The 18,404-nt window shown below is 37.7% G+C and overlaps 1 protein-coding gene and 1 long non-coding RNA gene across 13 annotated transcripts in view; one reads left to right on the forward strand and one right to left on the reverse strand.

The window, feature by feature from the left end:
• Positions 1 to 4,443: 4,443 nt before the first annotated feature.
• On the forward strand, positions 4,444 to 7,539 carry LOC120409857. Its single transcript, XR_005601670.1, has 3 exons — positions 4,444 to 4,532; positions 5,101 to 5,186; positions 7,459 to 7,539. It is a non-coding gene; the product is annotated as an uncharacterized LOC120409857 (long non-coding RNA).
• NEK1 (NIMA related kinase 1) overlaps positions 5,523 to 18,404 on the reverse strand; it is a 51,936-nt gene continuing 39,054 nt past the window's right edge. For 11 of the 12 annotated variants that reach the window (XM_039550277.1, XM_039550278.1, XM_039550287.1 and 8 more), the window contains 4 exons: positions 17,791 to 18,002; positions 15,560 to 15,693; positions 15,146 to 15,278; positions 13,082 to 14,048 (listed from right to left, as the gene is read on the reverse strand). In XM_039550277.1, coding sequence (XP_039406211.1) covers positions 13,999 to 14,048; positions 15,146 to 15,278; positions 15,560 to 15,693; positions 17,791 to 18,002 — 529 coding nt within the window. In that variant the 3' untranslated portion in view covers positions 13,082 to 13,998. Of the gene's footprint in view, positions 6,570 to 9,856; positions 14,049 to 15,145; positions 15,279 to 15,559; positions 15,694 to 17,790; positions 18,003 to 18,404 lie in introns of those variants that run through there. The other variant, XM_039550280.1, reaches the window with a different exon arrangement.

Here is an 18,404-nt window from a genome sequence, read left to right on the forward strand (position 1 = left end):
TAAGGGGGGATTGCGATTTGGTTTTGCTTTGGTGGCTTGGTTTTTTTTCAGTTAGTACCAGCTTTAAATTACTTAACTCAGTTACTGTTGGCAGCTATTCTAGCAGCAAGGAGCTCAGCATGGTTGATACTGATCCAGTTGGTTTGCTGGCAAACTGAATCTTGTGCTGGCCTTACTGCACTTTCTGGGTTGTGATCTAGTTTTAACTACATCAATGATAAATGTACTTCTCAGGTTTCTGCATCCTGCCAGAGGCATCTCTGCAGTTCTGGTATTTGTGAGGAGAGAGTTGGGAGAAATGAGTTGTAAAACTAGAAGCCAAAATGTACTGAAAGCACATAATTATGCTGTGTTCTAGGCACCCAGCTTTCTTGAGTACAATATCATTTGTGTATTCACGTTGTAAACGGGATCTCTCTGATAACATGAATCTGGGATTGTAACTTTGTACATATTGCTGCTTTTGCAATAACTTGAGTCACAGGGAGAAAATGTGCAACAGAGAAAGTGTCTGCAGCATGAAAGAATAAGCTACAACTTCTCAGTGTTTGGGTGAGCTTTTTGTAACAAGACATTCCCACCAGGTTAGTCACAGGAGAAGACTGTGTTTATGGATGCTTATGATCCCCATAACCTAGCTGCAGCATTCAGTGCTGTACCTTGTAGAAATGCAATAAGGTATTGGGTTATGTAGTTGGTCAAGAACTTTAAATATTCATTATGCTGATGGGAACATTGTGCCTGCATCTTATTAACCAACAAGCTTGAATTTGCCCTTACTACAAATAAGGCTAAAGGAAAAACAAAGGAGAATGCTTGTTTAAAGAAATCAAGCTAGATGGCACAGCTGTGAAGATTTTAGAAGAGGAGCAGAAATGTTAGAATCCATTCTTAAAGAAATTAAATTATCTTTTTCCTCCTTGCATGCAGCTGATAAGCTACAGACCTTATCTGTGAGGCTGCAGAGTTGGTTCTAATGCTTCTTTGCCCCTCTAGAATTAGTGCTCTCTCCACAGGGGAGATTCTGGTGGGGACAGAGCATACCAGGTTATGTGTTCAGTCCTGCTCTAGGTATCTCCCAGCCCCATTAAGATCTGGTCTCTCAAAGATTTGTAAGTGATTCAGGATGTGGTTTTCGAATTATTGACTGCCCTAGACATTTTGGAATGCTTACATGCTGCTTTAATAGTTTTGCTATATTGTTAGCAAATTGTAACCTATTAAAAAGCTATTAGTATTTTCTCCACTTGCAAAGGCTGCATTCCAGTCACAGGGTAAAGCTCTTTCATATGAACAGTAAACCAATAATCATATAAATATTGAAGTAAAATTGTCATGTTACTGACTCTAGACTGAGATCAGGCAGAACTGTAATAAACCACTTCCAGTGAGCTGGAATGACTGAAGTCCAGTTTTATCTTTGAGGAACACTGTGACAAGTGTTTGGAGCTTTGGACACCCAAATGTGTTCAAACACACAGATGAGATGAGTTGCAGGGCCCAAACAATTCTTCTTTTTAAATAAGCAAAAGTATCATGGAGGATATTCAAAATTCATCAAAGTTTACTTAGTCTTCACTACCACACCTCATTACCAAAGTATCTGAAAGAAGCTGAAATGTCTGGAGACTGCATACTTGGCACGTATATTATTTGACAGAAAAAAAAAAATTGCAATTTTAGCTAGGAGAAGGAATTTCTGAGGAGAGTCAAAGGCACTTTTGCATGTGGGCTGTGGAGATGGAAGGAGGTTGTGGTTTTTGGGAGATGTCTGTATCCATCATGTCAGGTCTACAATTCCTAGATTCTGCCTTTTGTTATACTTTGTATTTCTAGAAACAGCTTCACTCTCTAAAATCCTGTGAGAAGACAAAGCTGGTCAGTAAGTTTCATGTACAGGGAAGAATTCACAATACCGTGCTATTTTATCTAGAAGGGTCCTTTAGTCAAATTAACCCTCCAAGAGCAAACATCCTTGGCCAAAGCCTTGGGATCTTCCAATCAGTAACAGGGTGGAACCTCAGACCTACTCACACTTTCACACAAAATAAATCTTTAGAACATATTAAGCATTCCCTTCAGTCTTTCTAGGTGAGAAATTTTCATGTCCACTCAGACCATAGGCTCTGCAACAGGTGATGTAAAGGATTTTATTTCCCCTTTGGGTAACTCCATGACAACATAATGAAAACTCAGAAATTTCTGCACGTCTTAACAAACACCTTATCCAAAGTGTCTTATTCTAAGAGAAGTTATTGGAAGTGCATATAACAGAGGAGTAACTCCTAAAAACCACTTGTGCTTTTGTGGTCATGAAAGCTGAAGTGTGACAAATGTGTGGCAAGAATGTATTTGTAGTGTGGTTTGTGTGTCTTTTATGGTGAGTCCTGCAGTTCCTCCTACTGTCCAAATCAGGCAATCTGTTGAAACGTACCATAATCCCTTCACATACATCTCTTCTGCAGAGAGAGTTGGTTTGGATTTTGTACCAGAAGAGTCTCTAGCTGTGTTACACTCTCAGACTTAGGAGCAGGGACTGGTTAAGATGCTCCAGGATAAATATGTGACATCTTTCTATGTCACATGGATTCATGATTCATGGATTCATGAATTTCAGGAAATTCATGTGTTTTTAGAGCAAAATCTACAGCAAGAATAAATTCTAACCTAAGTTATTTTAGAATTTTGAGTGCTGCAACAGTTTGATAGTTTGCCAAAAAAAAAAAAAAAAAAAAGTTGTCATGTTAATTCTTAAAGGCATGCTCAGCTAGGTTTTTTTTCCGAGAGATTTATTTCCTTAAAATAGCATTTTCCTACTAAAAGTGCCTGCTGGGCAGAGCTATGTGGCAGGCAAGTAGGATTATCAGCATGTTTACTTTTCAAACATCTCTGCCACACTTGAACAGTTCTGCTGTGGTGTCATACATAAGTGATGAGATAGATTGTGTAAGAGTTTGTATACTAGGATATAAAAAATTAAAATGTGTTACAGCATTTAAAGTGCACTAACGTTTTAACTCCAAACTAGTCCAAGCAATATTCTTATACCAAGGAAAAGCGTTTTCTTTTGCTGTGGTATCCTTTTTTGGAATGTATCCTCAGCTCCAAGGAAAGTTGCAGCCCCATTAGCACAAATTAGGCCTCTTAGTTGTCTGAAAGGTACAGAAGCTCCTTTACAGCTTTGTGTCTCTGCATTTTCTAGTATACTTATGAAAGGATGTAGGCAGAGGTTTGGATGTGATCACTGTACCAGCCATGTACTGTGCTTTTGTCTGTGATATCTTGGGAGAAAAAATCAGGATTTATGATGTAGCTCGACTCTGAAGGAAAGTTTTTAATTACATTGGGATGAAAGTAAGGGAATAAAGGGACAAGTTCCCCATTGATTTTTTTCAGAATCACTATCATTCTGCTACCACAGTTCTTTATAAACAGAGGCATGTAGAAAAACAGACCCCAAAACTATCTTTGTTCAAAATAAGATTATGGAAGTGAGATAAATTTATGGAGTATTCATGGCACTACTTTGGATTTCTTTTATAAAGCTTGAGACTTGGCTTCCCAAGTCAATAAGGACATTGAGACACAAAATGAATTCTCTGAGGCTGCTAGTGCTACAAGGCTATATAATCACTCTGGGATTGCCAAAGATTTCTCTTTTTTTTTTTTTTAAGATTTGTGTCACTTTCACTCCCACACATCTGGCAAGAGAACTCTGCACTGGCTTAGCTGAAAAATCTTATCTCATAGATCATTACAAGCAATAAATTCCAGCCTTTGTGCTTACTTATATTGTCTCACAGCCTGGAGTCACTGATTTTGTAGAACTAGAAATGTGGGCTGTAAAATATTTACTCACTAGCATGCCCCCACCACCAAGAAAAAACCCAACCCCCCAAAAACCATGCCATGCCTCAAAACCAAGCCTCAATCTCTTTCATTGTGAAGGCAGCTTTGAAAATGTAAATCACATAAAGCTGGCTCTCAGGGCCAAAGAAAACAGGCAGCTGGATTCCATCCCCCAGCTAAGAATCAGCCCTTAAATACCTCTTAAATAGACACTTTATATGAGCTACAGTCAAACTCATTTTCAAGTAATGTTTTCCCACGTGTCCCAGAAAATGCGAACAGCAACTCTGTGTGTGGATGGACTGGGGCACTGACAATAGGTAAGTGTGCCAAAAACCTGCAAACTGCTAATGCAATTCTACCACAATTCCTCTCTAAGGTCACACCTGTGCTAAAAAACTGATGTATTTTTAATCCACGTCATAGTCCTTTTATATAGCTAAGGCAGCTGTGCTCTAAAGAACTGTCAGCAAATGGCCTGTGCTAGGTCTTTTCCTGCATGCTAGTTCACATTGGTAGGCATTTTTTTTTCTGGTATTATCTTCTGGAAGCATTCTTATTTATGGGCTTTATTGTGCTGATCCTTTTCTATATGACAGGCATGGGGAACATGAAGGCAGGGTTACCTCATACATGGAAGGCTTGACAGCTTGTGGCAAAAAAGTCTGGAAAGATATGAGAAGGTAAGACAAATGGACAAGGACTGGCACAGATGCATTTGTCTCTACAGGTTAAATTAAATAAAATGCTGGGGAGGAAGCAAAGGAACAATTCCTAGTACTAAACTACAGATCTCCAGTTTAGCATCCTATCTCTTGGAGTAGAATTCATCCTACTATTAACAAGCAGGATCAGAGTTAGTAATGACCAGCAAGTGTTGCTCAGTGGCAAATTCTCTGGGTGTGGGGGAATATGGTATGGAGACACTTGAGGTGCAACATACTCTCATATCTCTGTATTCCTCATGATCAGATTTCAGAGGAAAAATTGGCAGCTGGCATATAATAAAGCCAGAATATTTTCAAAGAGACACAACAATCATTCTTGAGTATCTTACCCCAGCAAAAACATGGCAGAATAACCAATCAGGTTATAATGAACATGAAATGCCTTCCCCTTTGTTTTGATAGGACAAATTAATGTTTTTACTCTAAGTAGTGTTGTATAACATGAAACATAGTAGTTTTAAACAATATACCAGCACAATCCAGGAACAAGCTGTAACTTAATTTTTGGCATTTTTATTTTCAGTTTCCCCAGTGGCTGTTAGTGAGTGCATGGAAGAATTTTTTAATCAGTCCTGATACACATTCACATATCCAGCCATCAAGATTGAGGTTAGTGCATTATAGCTGGTGCGGGAACCTTAACTTACTTGTATCAACTTTAGGAGGATTAAGTCAGAAACTACTATTTTAATGCCATTTTTTTGTATTTACTTGGGAAATACTCTTGTCAATTTAAAGTTTCCCATGGGAGGTGTCAAGAGGTCACTGAAATTTTCCTGGGCAAGGGAGGAAGAGTGGTTGAAACCATGGCCTCCCTGCTGCTTCCTTCAGTATTTTTCTTCATGTCATTAGTGCTGTGCTCGGCCCTTTCCTCCCAGCTTCCATTAGAAGAGAGAGGGAGAAAATGTAAAAGTATTAGTGAGAAATGGAGGCAAGAAACATAGAAAAGGCTTCCCTGCTGTTTTATTTGGTTACTTCTAGGCCTCAGTAACAATAAACTTAGCACAGAAAATGAGTATAGAATATATTGCCTAGTATGCACAAAAACTCCCAGATGCTTTTAGTGCATTTTTTTCCCCAGCTCATTCTATTATTCTACACAGTCTTCTGGCCAACGATCACAAAGCCTTCTGACCTCTCTGTTATCCTATGGCAAGAAAGTACAGTTCCCTAAGGCTGCAAAAGCATCGGGAGTTGGATTTCCAGAAATGAGGTACCTGCAATTTCCATGACCATCAGTGTAGCTGTGAGCAGCATATTCTTCAGACAACACTGAGACAGAAATGCAGAATGGAGGGATAGGGGACACCCCACATCTTACAGGTTTGCCAGTCTTCTGAATTGCATCTGAAAATACCTGAGTTGAGGTATCACTAGCTTTGTTAAAGCTAGTGACTGTAGGAAGTGATCTGACCTGTGTCATACCATGGATTAGTGCGTTCCCTCTAACAAGTCCCCATGGTTTATTGTGTGATAAGCTAAGCAATTGCACAATTAGTAAATTATTTCAATTATACATTTCTCACATTTTTAACTGCTGTAAGACAGAATAAAACATCTGTGGGGATTTTGCCAGTGAGTGAAAACAAAAATAGTGCTAAGTAAATACATTACAACTTGATTAATGCAAGATAAACATTATAGGCTACACAGCTTTTGCTCCTCAGCAGGCCTATTTCACATGGTATGTTCATACATAAATTTCTCTTACTAACACTGCACAAGCAGTCTGGCACCATCCTTGACAGATGAGCTTTAGGAACTGTTATGAAGTGGTTTAAGTTATAGCTCCATCTGTTGTATCCCATCCTTCTGATGGAGATTGTGTTCACTGTGGCAGAATAAGCAGAATGGAAGACGTGTTCATACCTTCACCAACTGCAGCTCAGAGTCTGGTGCCTTGGCTCACACCCATCCTCTCAGCAGTTTAATCAATGACGCTCTGCTTCATGCCCAAGCATGAGGGTGGGCGAACATTTCCTTCTGCTGGTCCTGATAATCATCAGCAGAGGGAAAGAACAGACTGTGGTGAACAGGAGAAGCTTAACAAATCACAATGGGATCTGACTCAAGCTTTCTTTAATTTTACTGGGAGGAAGGAGGCCTTATGACTATGCTCATCCATGCTCCACTACTGTATGTATGGCTACATACTGGGGGTGGTGGTGGAAAGTCTGCCCATTATGGATCTGAGCAAAGTAGTTACTACAGCATCACTGCATGGTTAACAAAGGCTGTGGGCCAGGACTGAACTGTGCTTTCTTTCCCACCTGGCAATGTTTGACCTCATGGTCTGTGGAGTCAGAATTTGCTGAAGTTTCTGGATAAACAGGATTGTCCAATGTAGAGAAAGCAATAGTGGTCTGAGCAAAGGTGACAAAGAAGTATTAAGTGAATACAGTGAGTTAAGTTATTCAGGGCACTGTGATCATTAACTGATGTACTAAAGTCCACGGTGGAACAGGATATAGAGGTCAGTGCAATTAAGCTTTTCCACAGATGGGAAAAAAGTGCTATATTACTAAGCTAAAAAAATCACATCAGGGATGTTTTAGTGATGTTGAAATAATTCTCATATATGTAACAATAAATACAGGTCTACTAAATAAGGCTTTAAAACTACTGAGTATAAAAAAATATATATACTCATATTTCTTATAATTAAAAGACATAAGTATGTCCAGTGTTATGTCCAAATATACTCTATTGAGAAGCTTAACTGTCATAGACTTCATCTTTTAGGTTCTTACAATGTTTAAAGAAAAGGATTAAAATACTCCAAATGGTTATGTAAGTTATCAAAATTAACATTAGTGGGAAAGGATCAATTAAATGTGCTATAATAATGGCAAATTAGTTGCATTTTATTACTATCTTTCAGATATCTTTATCAAGAATTTTACAGATTTCCAGAATAAATGAGGTTGGAAAAGACCTCTTGAGATCAAGTCCAACCTTTGCCTGAGTATCACCATGTCAACTAGGCCATTGCAGTAAGTACCATGTCTAGTTTTTTCTTAAACACTTCCATACAAAGAAAGAAACAAAATGCAGAGGAAATATAACACCTACAGCAGTTTATAAAAAGCAGTTTTAAGCAGGGTTCATGTTAGCCATGATCCACAATAGACAGTTCTGGCTCATCATTAATGGCACCTCAGGTTTTCTGTCCTTTTCGTATCCCTATCAAATCAATCACTTCAGAAAAAGGCTACACACCTGAATTTTGCAAAACTTCTCTGACAGCATTCAGAATGCAATCAGAACTCAGAAATTCTAGCAGCAATAAAGCAAACAACAATAAGAACATTTGACTGCTGATGGGGGAGTCAATAGGAGGAAAGTATGGCATCCCTGAAGTATTGCTTGAGATTAAAATTTTTTAAGAGAGATAGAACCACAGTCTTTTTTTTTAGCCTAAAATTTGAATTTAGGGAAGTTTTATTCTATATCAAGGATACAGCCAAAATGCATACTTCACCCCTTCCGCTAGGGAGGAGATTACTGTCAGGACTGTGTGCAGGATACAGCAAAAATTAGGGTATGTCAAAGACCTGATTGGTTCTCTTCTCCTCAGAGCAGGTCTGCATCAGCTCAAGCCACAGTCCTATTTAAATCTGAACTGTATTTTTTCCTGGCTGACTACAGTCCCTGGGGGAACATCCATCAGCCAAGCAGAAGTGAATCATGCAACGCCCCAGCCTCACACTTGATACAGTCAGCCTCAGGGATGACTTGCGAAAGAACTGTCACAGCTGTCCTGAAACTAAGCAAATGCTACCTCGCTGGAGTTTTCCCACTGTGCAACCCACCTGTGGCTTTGGCTTTTGCTGTGCAGCTCATGTGAAAAAATCCTCCAAGTCTTTGGCTCTATGAGTTCTCTAAACTGTATTGTTAAAAAAAGAGTGAATGGAATTGGCTAAATCCCATCTTAGTTTAAAAATGTCTTGGAAATAAAATCTGGAAGAGTGCACCAGATCAGAGATGCTCAAGGCAAGGAATTTAGGAGTAGCAGCTGAGCTCATATATATATATATACATATACACACACATACATATACACATACCTATATATACACATGTCTCACAAGTAACTGCAAATTAATATATCTTTGTGGAAGCAGCTCAATTAAAGCTTTAGTTGATGAATAAGTGTTTTTAAGACTCTTGCAAAAGCCAACCATTCTAAAGTGCTACAATTTGAATTGATGAACCCATCAGCTCAGCTGGAAAACATATCAACTTGGAAATGCATCTGAAGCACAAATTGCATTAACACACAAATTTAACTTAAAGGAACCTCTTTATGGGTTTTAAAACTACTGCTTAAACTCTACAAATTGCTCCATTTAAACTGCTATGATAAAAATGGCAAAAAAGGTTTAGGAACAGTAACCACTGATTTCTATTTTATGCTAAATTTGAGTCTACATGGTTCATGAATGAACAAATGGTAAAATAAGACTTGAGAAAGCACACACTGATTTGAAAAGAAAAACATTTAAAAGGACTGAAAAGTTAAATTTCTATATTTGTCCTTGGTTTATCACAGCTAATAAAATTATGTAGTGTAGCTTTATTTGAGCTTTGATGTGGTGCTTTTAGTGGAGACACAAGTCAAATCAGTAATTTAGTCAGGGGCATGCTTCTACTGGCATTGGGGAAGATTATACAGAGCCCAACCATACATTTCAACTGTGCTAAAAGTGTTGTATTTTATTTAAATTTGCATCTAGTCATTTGGGGGAACAGGATATTTCATGCCATAAACCTACTAGAGAGCATCCAAAGGAAGGCTACAAAGATGGTAGAGGACTGTGAAGGGAAGCTGTATGAGGGGCAGCTGAGGTCACTTGGTCTGTTCAGCCTGGAGAGGAGGAGGCTGAGGGGAAACCTCACTGCAGTTACAGCTGCCTTGTGAGGGGAAGAGGAGGGGCAGGGACTGACCTCTTTCTGTGGTGACAGTGACAGGACCTGAGGGAATGGCCTTAAGTTGTGTCAGGAGAGGTTTAGGTTGGATATCAGGAAAAGGTTCTTCTCCTAGAGGGTGGTTGGGCACTGGAACAGGCTCCCCAGGAAAGTGGTTACAGAGTGACTGCCAGAGTTCAAGGAGTGTTTGGACAAGGCTCTCAGGCACACGGTGTGATTGTTCAGGACCAGGAGTTGGACTCTATGATCCTTGTAGGTCCCTTCCAACTCAGGATATTCTATGGTTCTATGATCCTCCTATCCTCCAGGAAAAGGAATGTAAAGATTTGTAAAGAAACAATTGTACTTACGGGTATTTTCAGAACATGGCCTTGTACAAGGAAATACCCATAAACGGCAGGGCCTTAGGACCTCCTGCTCCGGCTCAGCCTCGCCGCTTCCCCCGCAGGCCGCCCCTGTCCAGCCTCGGTGGGACCCGCACGGGGCTCTGAGGCCGCGCCCGCCCGCGCGCTGCCCCCTGGCGGCTGCCGGCGGCGGCTCAAGGGCCGGCACAACACCCGCAGCCCGGCTTTCCATCATTCCGGCAAAGATGCAGGGCTTAGAACGATGAGGTGAGCGGAGAATGCGTGCTCAAACGAGAGCAAGAGGGACAGAGAAGCAGTAAAAGCTGAAGTAAGAATTACTGATAAATAATGCAGATTTCTAAAGAGCACAAAGAGCCCTGTTAGGAATGAGGTAGATTGGAACTTGATTTCAATCAGCCATTCACTCACCAGACCACAGAAAAACCTGTGCTCTGCCTTGGTTCACGTTGCCCAACCAGATAACACATTTTTCTGAAGTTCCTTCTAGCAGTAACTTCAAATATGCACTCATCAGAGTTCAGCAAATTAAAGAGCAAAAGCCTCTTCAGGCTCTGCTCTTCAAAAAAGGTTTTAGGTATCAGTGCTCTGGGTAGAGTACTGTACCTGTTCAGCTCAAACCAGGTCACTGCTGGGGGTCTTACTCCTTTCTGCTAATCGTTTTTGGGTTGTTTGGTTGCTTTTTTTTTTTTTTTTAACATTCCTCAACTGAACTTAAGAGTTGGCTTCAAGGGTCAAGAAGCAAGTCTGAGGACAGAGACATGTTAAATAGTTCACAGAATATGTTTTGTGTGAAAAATACCAGTCCATATCTCAATTTGCTACTAGAATTACAACAGAAAATTCTTCAAAGTGAATTTAATATGCACACAAGCCAAATGCTCAGCTAATTTCAATAAATTACATACAGACCAATTAATTATCTTGCAGCCACACTGTCCCTGATGTCATTATAGCACACATTAAATACGGATTTAACATTTGAGATGAAAGTATTACTTTAGCAGACAAACTTATTTACTGTGTCAGTTTTAAGTTAGCTTTTGAGGCATTTCAAGGATATTCAGTCTTGGGTGGCAGGTTTGAAGATTATTCTTGAAAAGCTGTCCACAATTTACATGTATTTTTCAAATCATTGATTGGTAAAAAGGTCTGTTTGTAAATCTTGCAGTCTGCAGATTATGTCCATTTTTCTTACCAGAAGCAAGCCAGTGCACTACATAAGAAATGAACAGTGTCAATAATGATACAATTCCAATTTAAAAGAAGTGAACATGGCCCAGTCCTTGACTTCAGTAAGACTGCATCACCTTAAGGGGATTCAAAACCATAGAGGATAGAATACACCAGTTGGTGTGTTTTATTGTTTCCATACAGTTATGCTATATTATTTTAAATCTAAAGGTTCTGAGTGCTCCCTTCCTGCAAAAGGTGGGCAAGGTATGATTTGAAAAATCAAACCCAAAAAAGGAAAGCAATTCAGATTAATTTTTTAATGAAGTCTTTAGGGTGTGTTTGCTAAATGTCATGGATGACGTAGCTCATGAGGATCATCTCTCTGAATAGATTATGCAGCAGTGAAAAGTGGAATGGAAGAGAAGCCTGGTGAAAAGTTTACTGTGGGAAGCTAAGAAAAAAGAAATAAAGAAGGAAAGGGAATGAGAAGCAGCATAGGACAGAACCAGCACTGTTTCCAACAATGATCACAGTTTCTCATCAGATGAAAAGGTGTTTATCAAAGAAATAAGGATATAAAAAATAATCTATTAAAGGCAATTAATTATTACTACTATTAATTTTATTCTCACCACAGATTCCCAGGATACTGCTGAACTAGAGTAAGTTTGGTATCTTTAAAAAAATTAACACTTTTCAGTGGGCAAAATTTTAATAATGACACCATAAAACAATTATACAAAAATCATGTACATATTTTGACAGTTTAAATAATAAATATATACATATATATCTATATATACTTGCTTTTACTTTGTGGAAAAGCAACTTTTGACAGTTTTAGATTGTGACTGGTTGTAGCTGAAAAAAAAAAAACCAACCAAACCTATTTTTGTCTAATAGGGCACTTGGAAGTTTGACAATTCATCAAATTCATAACAAGAAACTTACTGTAATGGGTAAACCAGTAAAGCTGATGCAGAGACGATGACTGGAAAACAGCAGAATCCATAACGTCTGCCCTGTATTACTGCTTTGACATGAGGAATGAGGAAATGTGTGTCAGAAGAAACCTGCTTTTGCTTGTAGGGTGGTGGAAACCAAGCCATACAATACAGGACCCAAAAGTTGTGAAGTATTACACAGCACTTGCGGCTGCAATATTTCATTTTCCCCTGTGGCTGCTGGAGCAATGACTAGAACAGCCAGGTTTTAAAGCCAAACAGGAAACCTCCCCCCTTTCAGTTCAACAGTGTAGTACATCATCATTGACCAGATTACAAAATTCAAGAGAGGGAAACAACTGGGATTTTTGGGAAGGGGAAGAAGAAGAAAAACATTGAAAAAAAGAGTATTCTAGCTCCAAATGGATTTTATAATCTCAATCCTCCTGCCCCAGACATTTCAATGATGACTTATGTACCAGTTTGCCCTGGTTCAGAAACACCATTAAGATATTTCAGATGTGACAGAAGCTTTCAGCTTCAAAATACAATATAAGTGAAATACTTGAACTGGACCACTAGATAAAGATACTATTAAAATACAACCATGAGAGTCAATAAAAACAAAATAATTTCTTTGTGTAGGTGTAAAGAAAAGCTATTTGAAGTATGTAAGTGAATAGCCAGATGTGAGTATTTCCACAACACAGTAATGCTTCCAACTGCTCAACCTTACCAGCTAACTGCTCATATGGCAGAAATTCTGTTTTAATTACAGGTCTCAGTTTTGTATCAGAATATATACAGGTATTTCTTTCTCTGTTTCTTTTGAAATTTGAGAGGTTACAGGTTTGGGATTTTTTGTTTGGTTTGTTGAGGTTTTTGGGTTTTGTTGATTTTTCTGTTGTTGTTGTTGGCTGTTTGGTGTGTGTTTTTTTAAATTTTAGGCACCTAAAATTTCAGGAACACATATGCAAATCCACACAAGAGAACTCTAAAGGTATCTCAGTTTAAAAGGCATGTTTTTTTCTCTTTTTCATACAATCAATATTCTTTTTTAAAGTCTTGCCTCTCCTGCCCCATGTTACATTCTCCACTACAATTTGTTACTCAGCTGTGCAGACTTCAGACACTGATATGTAGTAAGCACTAAGGAATTTCCTGAGTCAGGTTTATTCATCATTACCTGTAAAAAGTAGAAGAGGGGGACAGACAGTGTGAAAAGAAGAGACACATAGACACAAGTCAAGCTAGGGTTACAAAACAATCTAGAAACCACAATTTAGTGAGCAATAACACAAGAATCCACTAAGGCTGTCACCAATGAGATGACCATTACCAAAGCTGCCTTAAAGCGCTACACACAAATATTGAACATCGTGTCACCTTGGATTAGCGAATTTAAGATAGCTGCACCTCAAGTGGCCTGCTTCAGTGAGAACAATCCTCTTAGGAAAGAGCAATAGTAATTTTTTCCCAACATTTCTTATTTGAAGAGTATAAGGCTTTTGAGACAGAAGCTCAGGAAGATCCTTCTGTCTGTCATTTGTCCTCTATTCACCCTATTAGCATAGGACTTTTAAATTTAAGTGTCTAAAATGTAAAGAATGACGACTTCTTATCATTTCTTGGATGCTCCCACACATTTGTAAAATACAGAATTAGAACTGAATCTAATAAAAATAGCCACTTGTTAATCAGCATTTTGCAAGATAAAAGTCAGCTCATTTTAATAGGATTCACTCAGACAACAGTTTATCATTTATATGCCAGCATTTCAGCAAATTTTCATTTAAGCCTTTTCGTACTACTTTTAAAATATCCTTAATGCAGAGTAGCAAGCAAAAGAAAATGGTAACACTATAGTAACCATTTTCTTATTATTCTACACTGCCAGTCTTTTGGACACTTGAAAAATGAACTACTACAGTGTATCTTTCCAAATCTGTCATTAAATCAATAAATTGTGGCTGAAAAAATATTTTTCAGACATTTCTCTGTCATATTTCTCTAACACAGCACAAAAACAACATGGAACTGATAGTTCTTACCTAGTGGTTCTGTATCAGTAGAAAAAAAATTGGGAAAATGTAATTTGTATTAGAATTTTAAAAAAATTATTATGTTTTTGTAACTAGGCTTAAGACTTGCTCCCTCAAGTATTTGCATGTAAGTGTCATAGAAAGCCGTACACTTACTTGACCTTATAATGCTATTGCAACACATTTGTAAAAGAATTTAAAATACGCACAAAGCATGTGTTGGTTAACATGCATTTGAATATTTTTTTCAAAATTGAAATACATTAAATGATGATCATTACACACACTTCTAAAGCCAATATATGATGCTTCTGATTTCTATAAAACTAATTAAAATTTTAGCTTTCTTTTTTTCCCCCTCTCCAGTGAAGAATTTCATCATTAGAAATCTAAAAATAGATAACTGCAGCTAAATTTTTGACATGAGAGAAACAGAAAAAACCAAACCCATTCCCTCACTGATGGTGGTCTGTGTGGTTTTTCGTAAGAGTGACTCTGAAAGACTGAGGAACCATCCATCTGCCTCATAACCTGTGCTAAGCTGGGCAGGGCTCCAGAGCAAAATAAATTTTCTTCATGTATTACTGAGTCACCAACTAAGATGGATGGTACATACACATCAAAGTCTTCTGAAAAATGCTAATTATAGGATAAAGAGCTCCATGAAATTTTCAGAAAAGGAGCGAAGGTGCAACATATTAAAAGTAATATTACAGAAAGCATAATACTACTTTAGCTAAAAGTTCATTAATTCTTAGGATACAATTTGTTTTGATTCTGAAAGTTTTGTTCTGGATTTCCACTTCCCCCTTCTGTGTAACTGTTGTACAGAAATTAAATAATTACACTGTACCTTTTGTAAGCCAATTATTGTTACAGTTGACTGTACATGTACATTCTGTTAAATCAGAGTGGTCAGCAAAGTCTGCCACATTTTGCTGCAGGAATAAAAATACCCTTTGTGGAAAATTTTAATTAATTTAACCAATCAAAGCACAGATATGTTCTATATTCTGTGATACTACGATGTTTTAGAAGTGTATTAGAACCTATATTGTATAGGACCAAGAAAGAACATAAGACGAGCTGCAACTGCCAGGATACATGAAGATTACCTTCTTGGTAAGCTCCATCTGCCATTACCAGGTGAAGTATTTTGGCATACAGGTGTTTGTGTTCATTTCCAAGAACAGTCTGAATGACGGTTGAACAAATATCAATATTTTCATCCTCATCTTCAAGTGTAACCTGGGGGGAAAGAACAAACCATGTTGCCAAAATTAAAATGGGTATAAAATTAAATAGTTCAAATTTATTAAATGCAATTCTTGGTTAAGACCAAAGTTCTTCTCTTTAATCCACCGTCAGGGCATTTTCTCTGTTAATATTTTAGTGTGCCAAAACGGAATAAAAGACTATAGAAAAAAACCTTTTACTCTAGTCACACAAAGCAATTAGTTAACTGGCAAAGAAAACAGTCCTAGGTACTTGTTTCTTAAAATATTTCCACTTGAGCTTATTCCACAAACCTTTATTTTCTCATAAACTTCAATTAATTTATCAAAGCCTATTTCCTGCTCCAGGTTATATCTCAACTCTTCTAAATGGCTGAAGATACTATCACATTCTTCACATTCACTGGCAATCTCTCCATCACTATTATCTAGAAAGAAACAAAACAACAGTAAAACCCCTTCAGTTTTCCTACATTCTTAATGTTGTTTCTAAGTCTCTAAAATAGATAACCTTTAAATGCAACCAAACAGATAAGCTCAGGAGCACTGGATGATGTTGGCAGATGTTCTGACAATGTGCAAGAAAATAGGAATAGTCTCTTTCTTCAAAAAAATCCCAAATGGGAAGTGTCCAGCTATCCCCTCTAAATCCCCACTCTGACAATTAGCCATAAGGGTATTCAGCCTGAAGGGATACAAAGTATGGTCTTAGAGCAGAATTTTAGTTAGCAAAGTAGGTCAAGTTTCATACCACCACTCTATAGATTTCTGAGGTGAAATTCATGAAGGGTTTGGCGGCTGTCCCACGCAAGGGAAAGGAGCTCGTTAATGAAGCAGCTGTCTTCTAGCAAAAAAATAAGGACACGTATGTTACCCATCCATTACTTTCTGCCCTGAGATGCATCTTGTTCCATGGAGCAAGTCTAAAAAAACCCCAGTATTAATTTAGCTACAGAGTTCCTCATTCTTTTATAAGGGCATGTCTGTTGTGTAGAAAATTAAGTATGCTGAGTGGTGCAATATGATACGGGAGAGAAATCAAGATAATTTTGCTTATAGGCAAAATTACAGAACCTTACAGAAACCTTAAAAATAGGTTTGTAACAGTAAAACATTAGGTAAATCTAACAAAAAAAGGATGTTTTAAAAAATACAAGACAGAATCCCTATGTAAAATCCCATTATAAAATGCAAGAAAAAATACTATCTTAAATAAGCATTGAAATTCAGAGAGAACTTGTCTACCAGGGAAAAACATACAACTTCTTACATTTCAGAGCATACACTATCAAACCTTTAAATAGTATTACCTGGTAGATCACAGACTTCGTGAGTTAGTATTAGAACTCTACTACTTACAATTCTTATATATGACTAGTGTAAGGTCTAGTCCTGACCAAATCACATCCTTCATTCAAGCATCAACAGTCAAATCAATAAGAAATTACCATTAAAATAAAAAGAAAAGTTGTATGTAGGTTAGAAACCCATTAGGTTATTTCTAATCCTCTATCTAATGTCTAGGTCTTGAGCAGATTTTGTCTCAAGTTCTATCTGTTACCCTTTTGAAGGCTGGCCTGCCTTCCTCCCTGCCCCAAAAATGAAACCTGCAATTCTTATGGAATATCTAGAAGGTAGGACACTGGTATTAAACACTAGCACTTGCAATAACAGCAGAATCACAGAAGCAGACAGTGTTGCATGTAACCAGCGTATAACATCAGCACTGTCACAAAATTAAAGACATTAACTAAGTTTATTTTACCTTAAAATAATTCTTGGAATGTATTATACAGATAATATCTTACAGGTATATTCACAGATGTTGAAGTTGTTGAAAATTGTCTTCAATAAAAATTACACAAAAGCTATGTTTCAGATGAGTTACTGATCCTCTACAACTTTTTATAACTATATTTCTAAATGCACTTAATTTTACAGCAAAATACTTCTATTTCCACAGAATTTAAAAAACAGAACTGAGACTTCAGGACGTTGTGCATATCTAATGCAAAATGCTGAAAGCGGTAATTAATTTATCTGTCTCATTTTTATTCTGACTGCTTTAATGCCTAATTTTGGCTAAGGACAAGGTGAATAATTTCATGTTCCTTCTGACTGCCTGTTAAATTACTTAACTGTAATTTAAGCTGGATCCCAGATACTCCAGCCATGTCAATTGCTATTTCTTTTTCACACCTAGAGCCATGAATTATTCAAGACATACAATGCACTCTGTCTTTGATCTTCCTTGAAGCCAAGTTTTAGATAACTTAGAGAAAATGGCATTTACCATCACTGCCCAACAAACAGTCAAGCTTTAATTTGCAACATGGAATGCTGCTTAGATGTTGACCTTAACATTCAGAAAGTCTGACTATTATCTGATTTTTTTACACTTACGTATACAAACTATTAATTAGAGCTTTACTTCATTACAAGTTAACAAAGCTAAAACATTATTCTGTGTTTGAATTTTTAACATAAATAAATAACTTATGAAACAGGTGTAACAGAAATTATACCTGACTGCCATTCTTCATTAAGAGCACTTTCACTGCTGGGGTTATTTTCATCTGCTTCATCCAGCTCAGTACCATTTGTTATGCATTCCACGGCATTAGCCTTTAAAGTAGACTCCTCTTCTTCACTCAGTTCCTCACTAGGCTGCTCCCTAAGCAACTGTTCCATTGAATCCCGGAGATCCTGCAAATCTGTATCTGTCTCTCCAAACATACTAAAGGAATGTGATACAAAGTTTATATAATTAATACTTTACAAGACAAACCCTGTAGCAAGAGTTCATTTCTTTTGTTAAGCAGCAAACTGAAAAGCCAATCTAGCAGGAGGAAAAAAAAAGCCCAAGAGACAGCCTCCACCCTCCGGCCCCCCTCCCCCAGCTATTTGTGACTTCAGTCCAACATGACTACAGCATCGATACCATTGTATCATGCAACCACAGGGAATAAACAGATACCCAACAGTCTCATGAAAAGATAGTAAGTCCTCAATTCAACTGTATTAGTAAGATAATTTCAAAATCCTTGTAATTGTGCACTATTATAGAACCCTGGCAAGTACAACATTTTCAATCCAGATGAAAATGTGTCTGGAGCAAAAAAGACATCTAGATCTAATC

The sequence above is a fragment of the Corvus cornix genome, chromosome 4, assembly GCF_000738735.6.
Source record: "Corvus cornix cornix isolate S_Up_H32 chromosome 4, ASM73873v5, whole genome shotgun sequence".
Classification (NCBI taxonomy): Eukaryota; Metazoa; Chordata; class Aves; order Passeriformes; family Corvidae; genus Corvus; species Corvus cornix.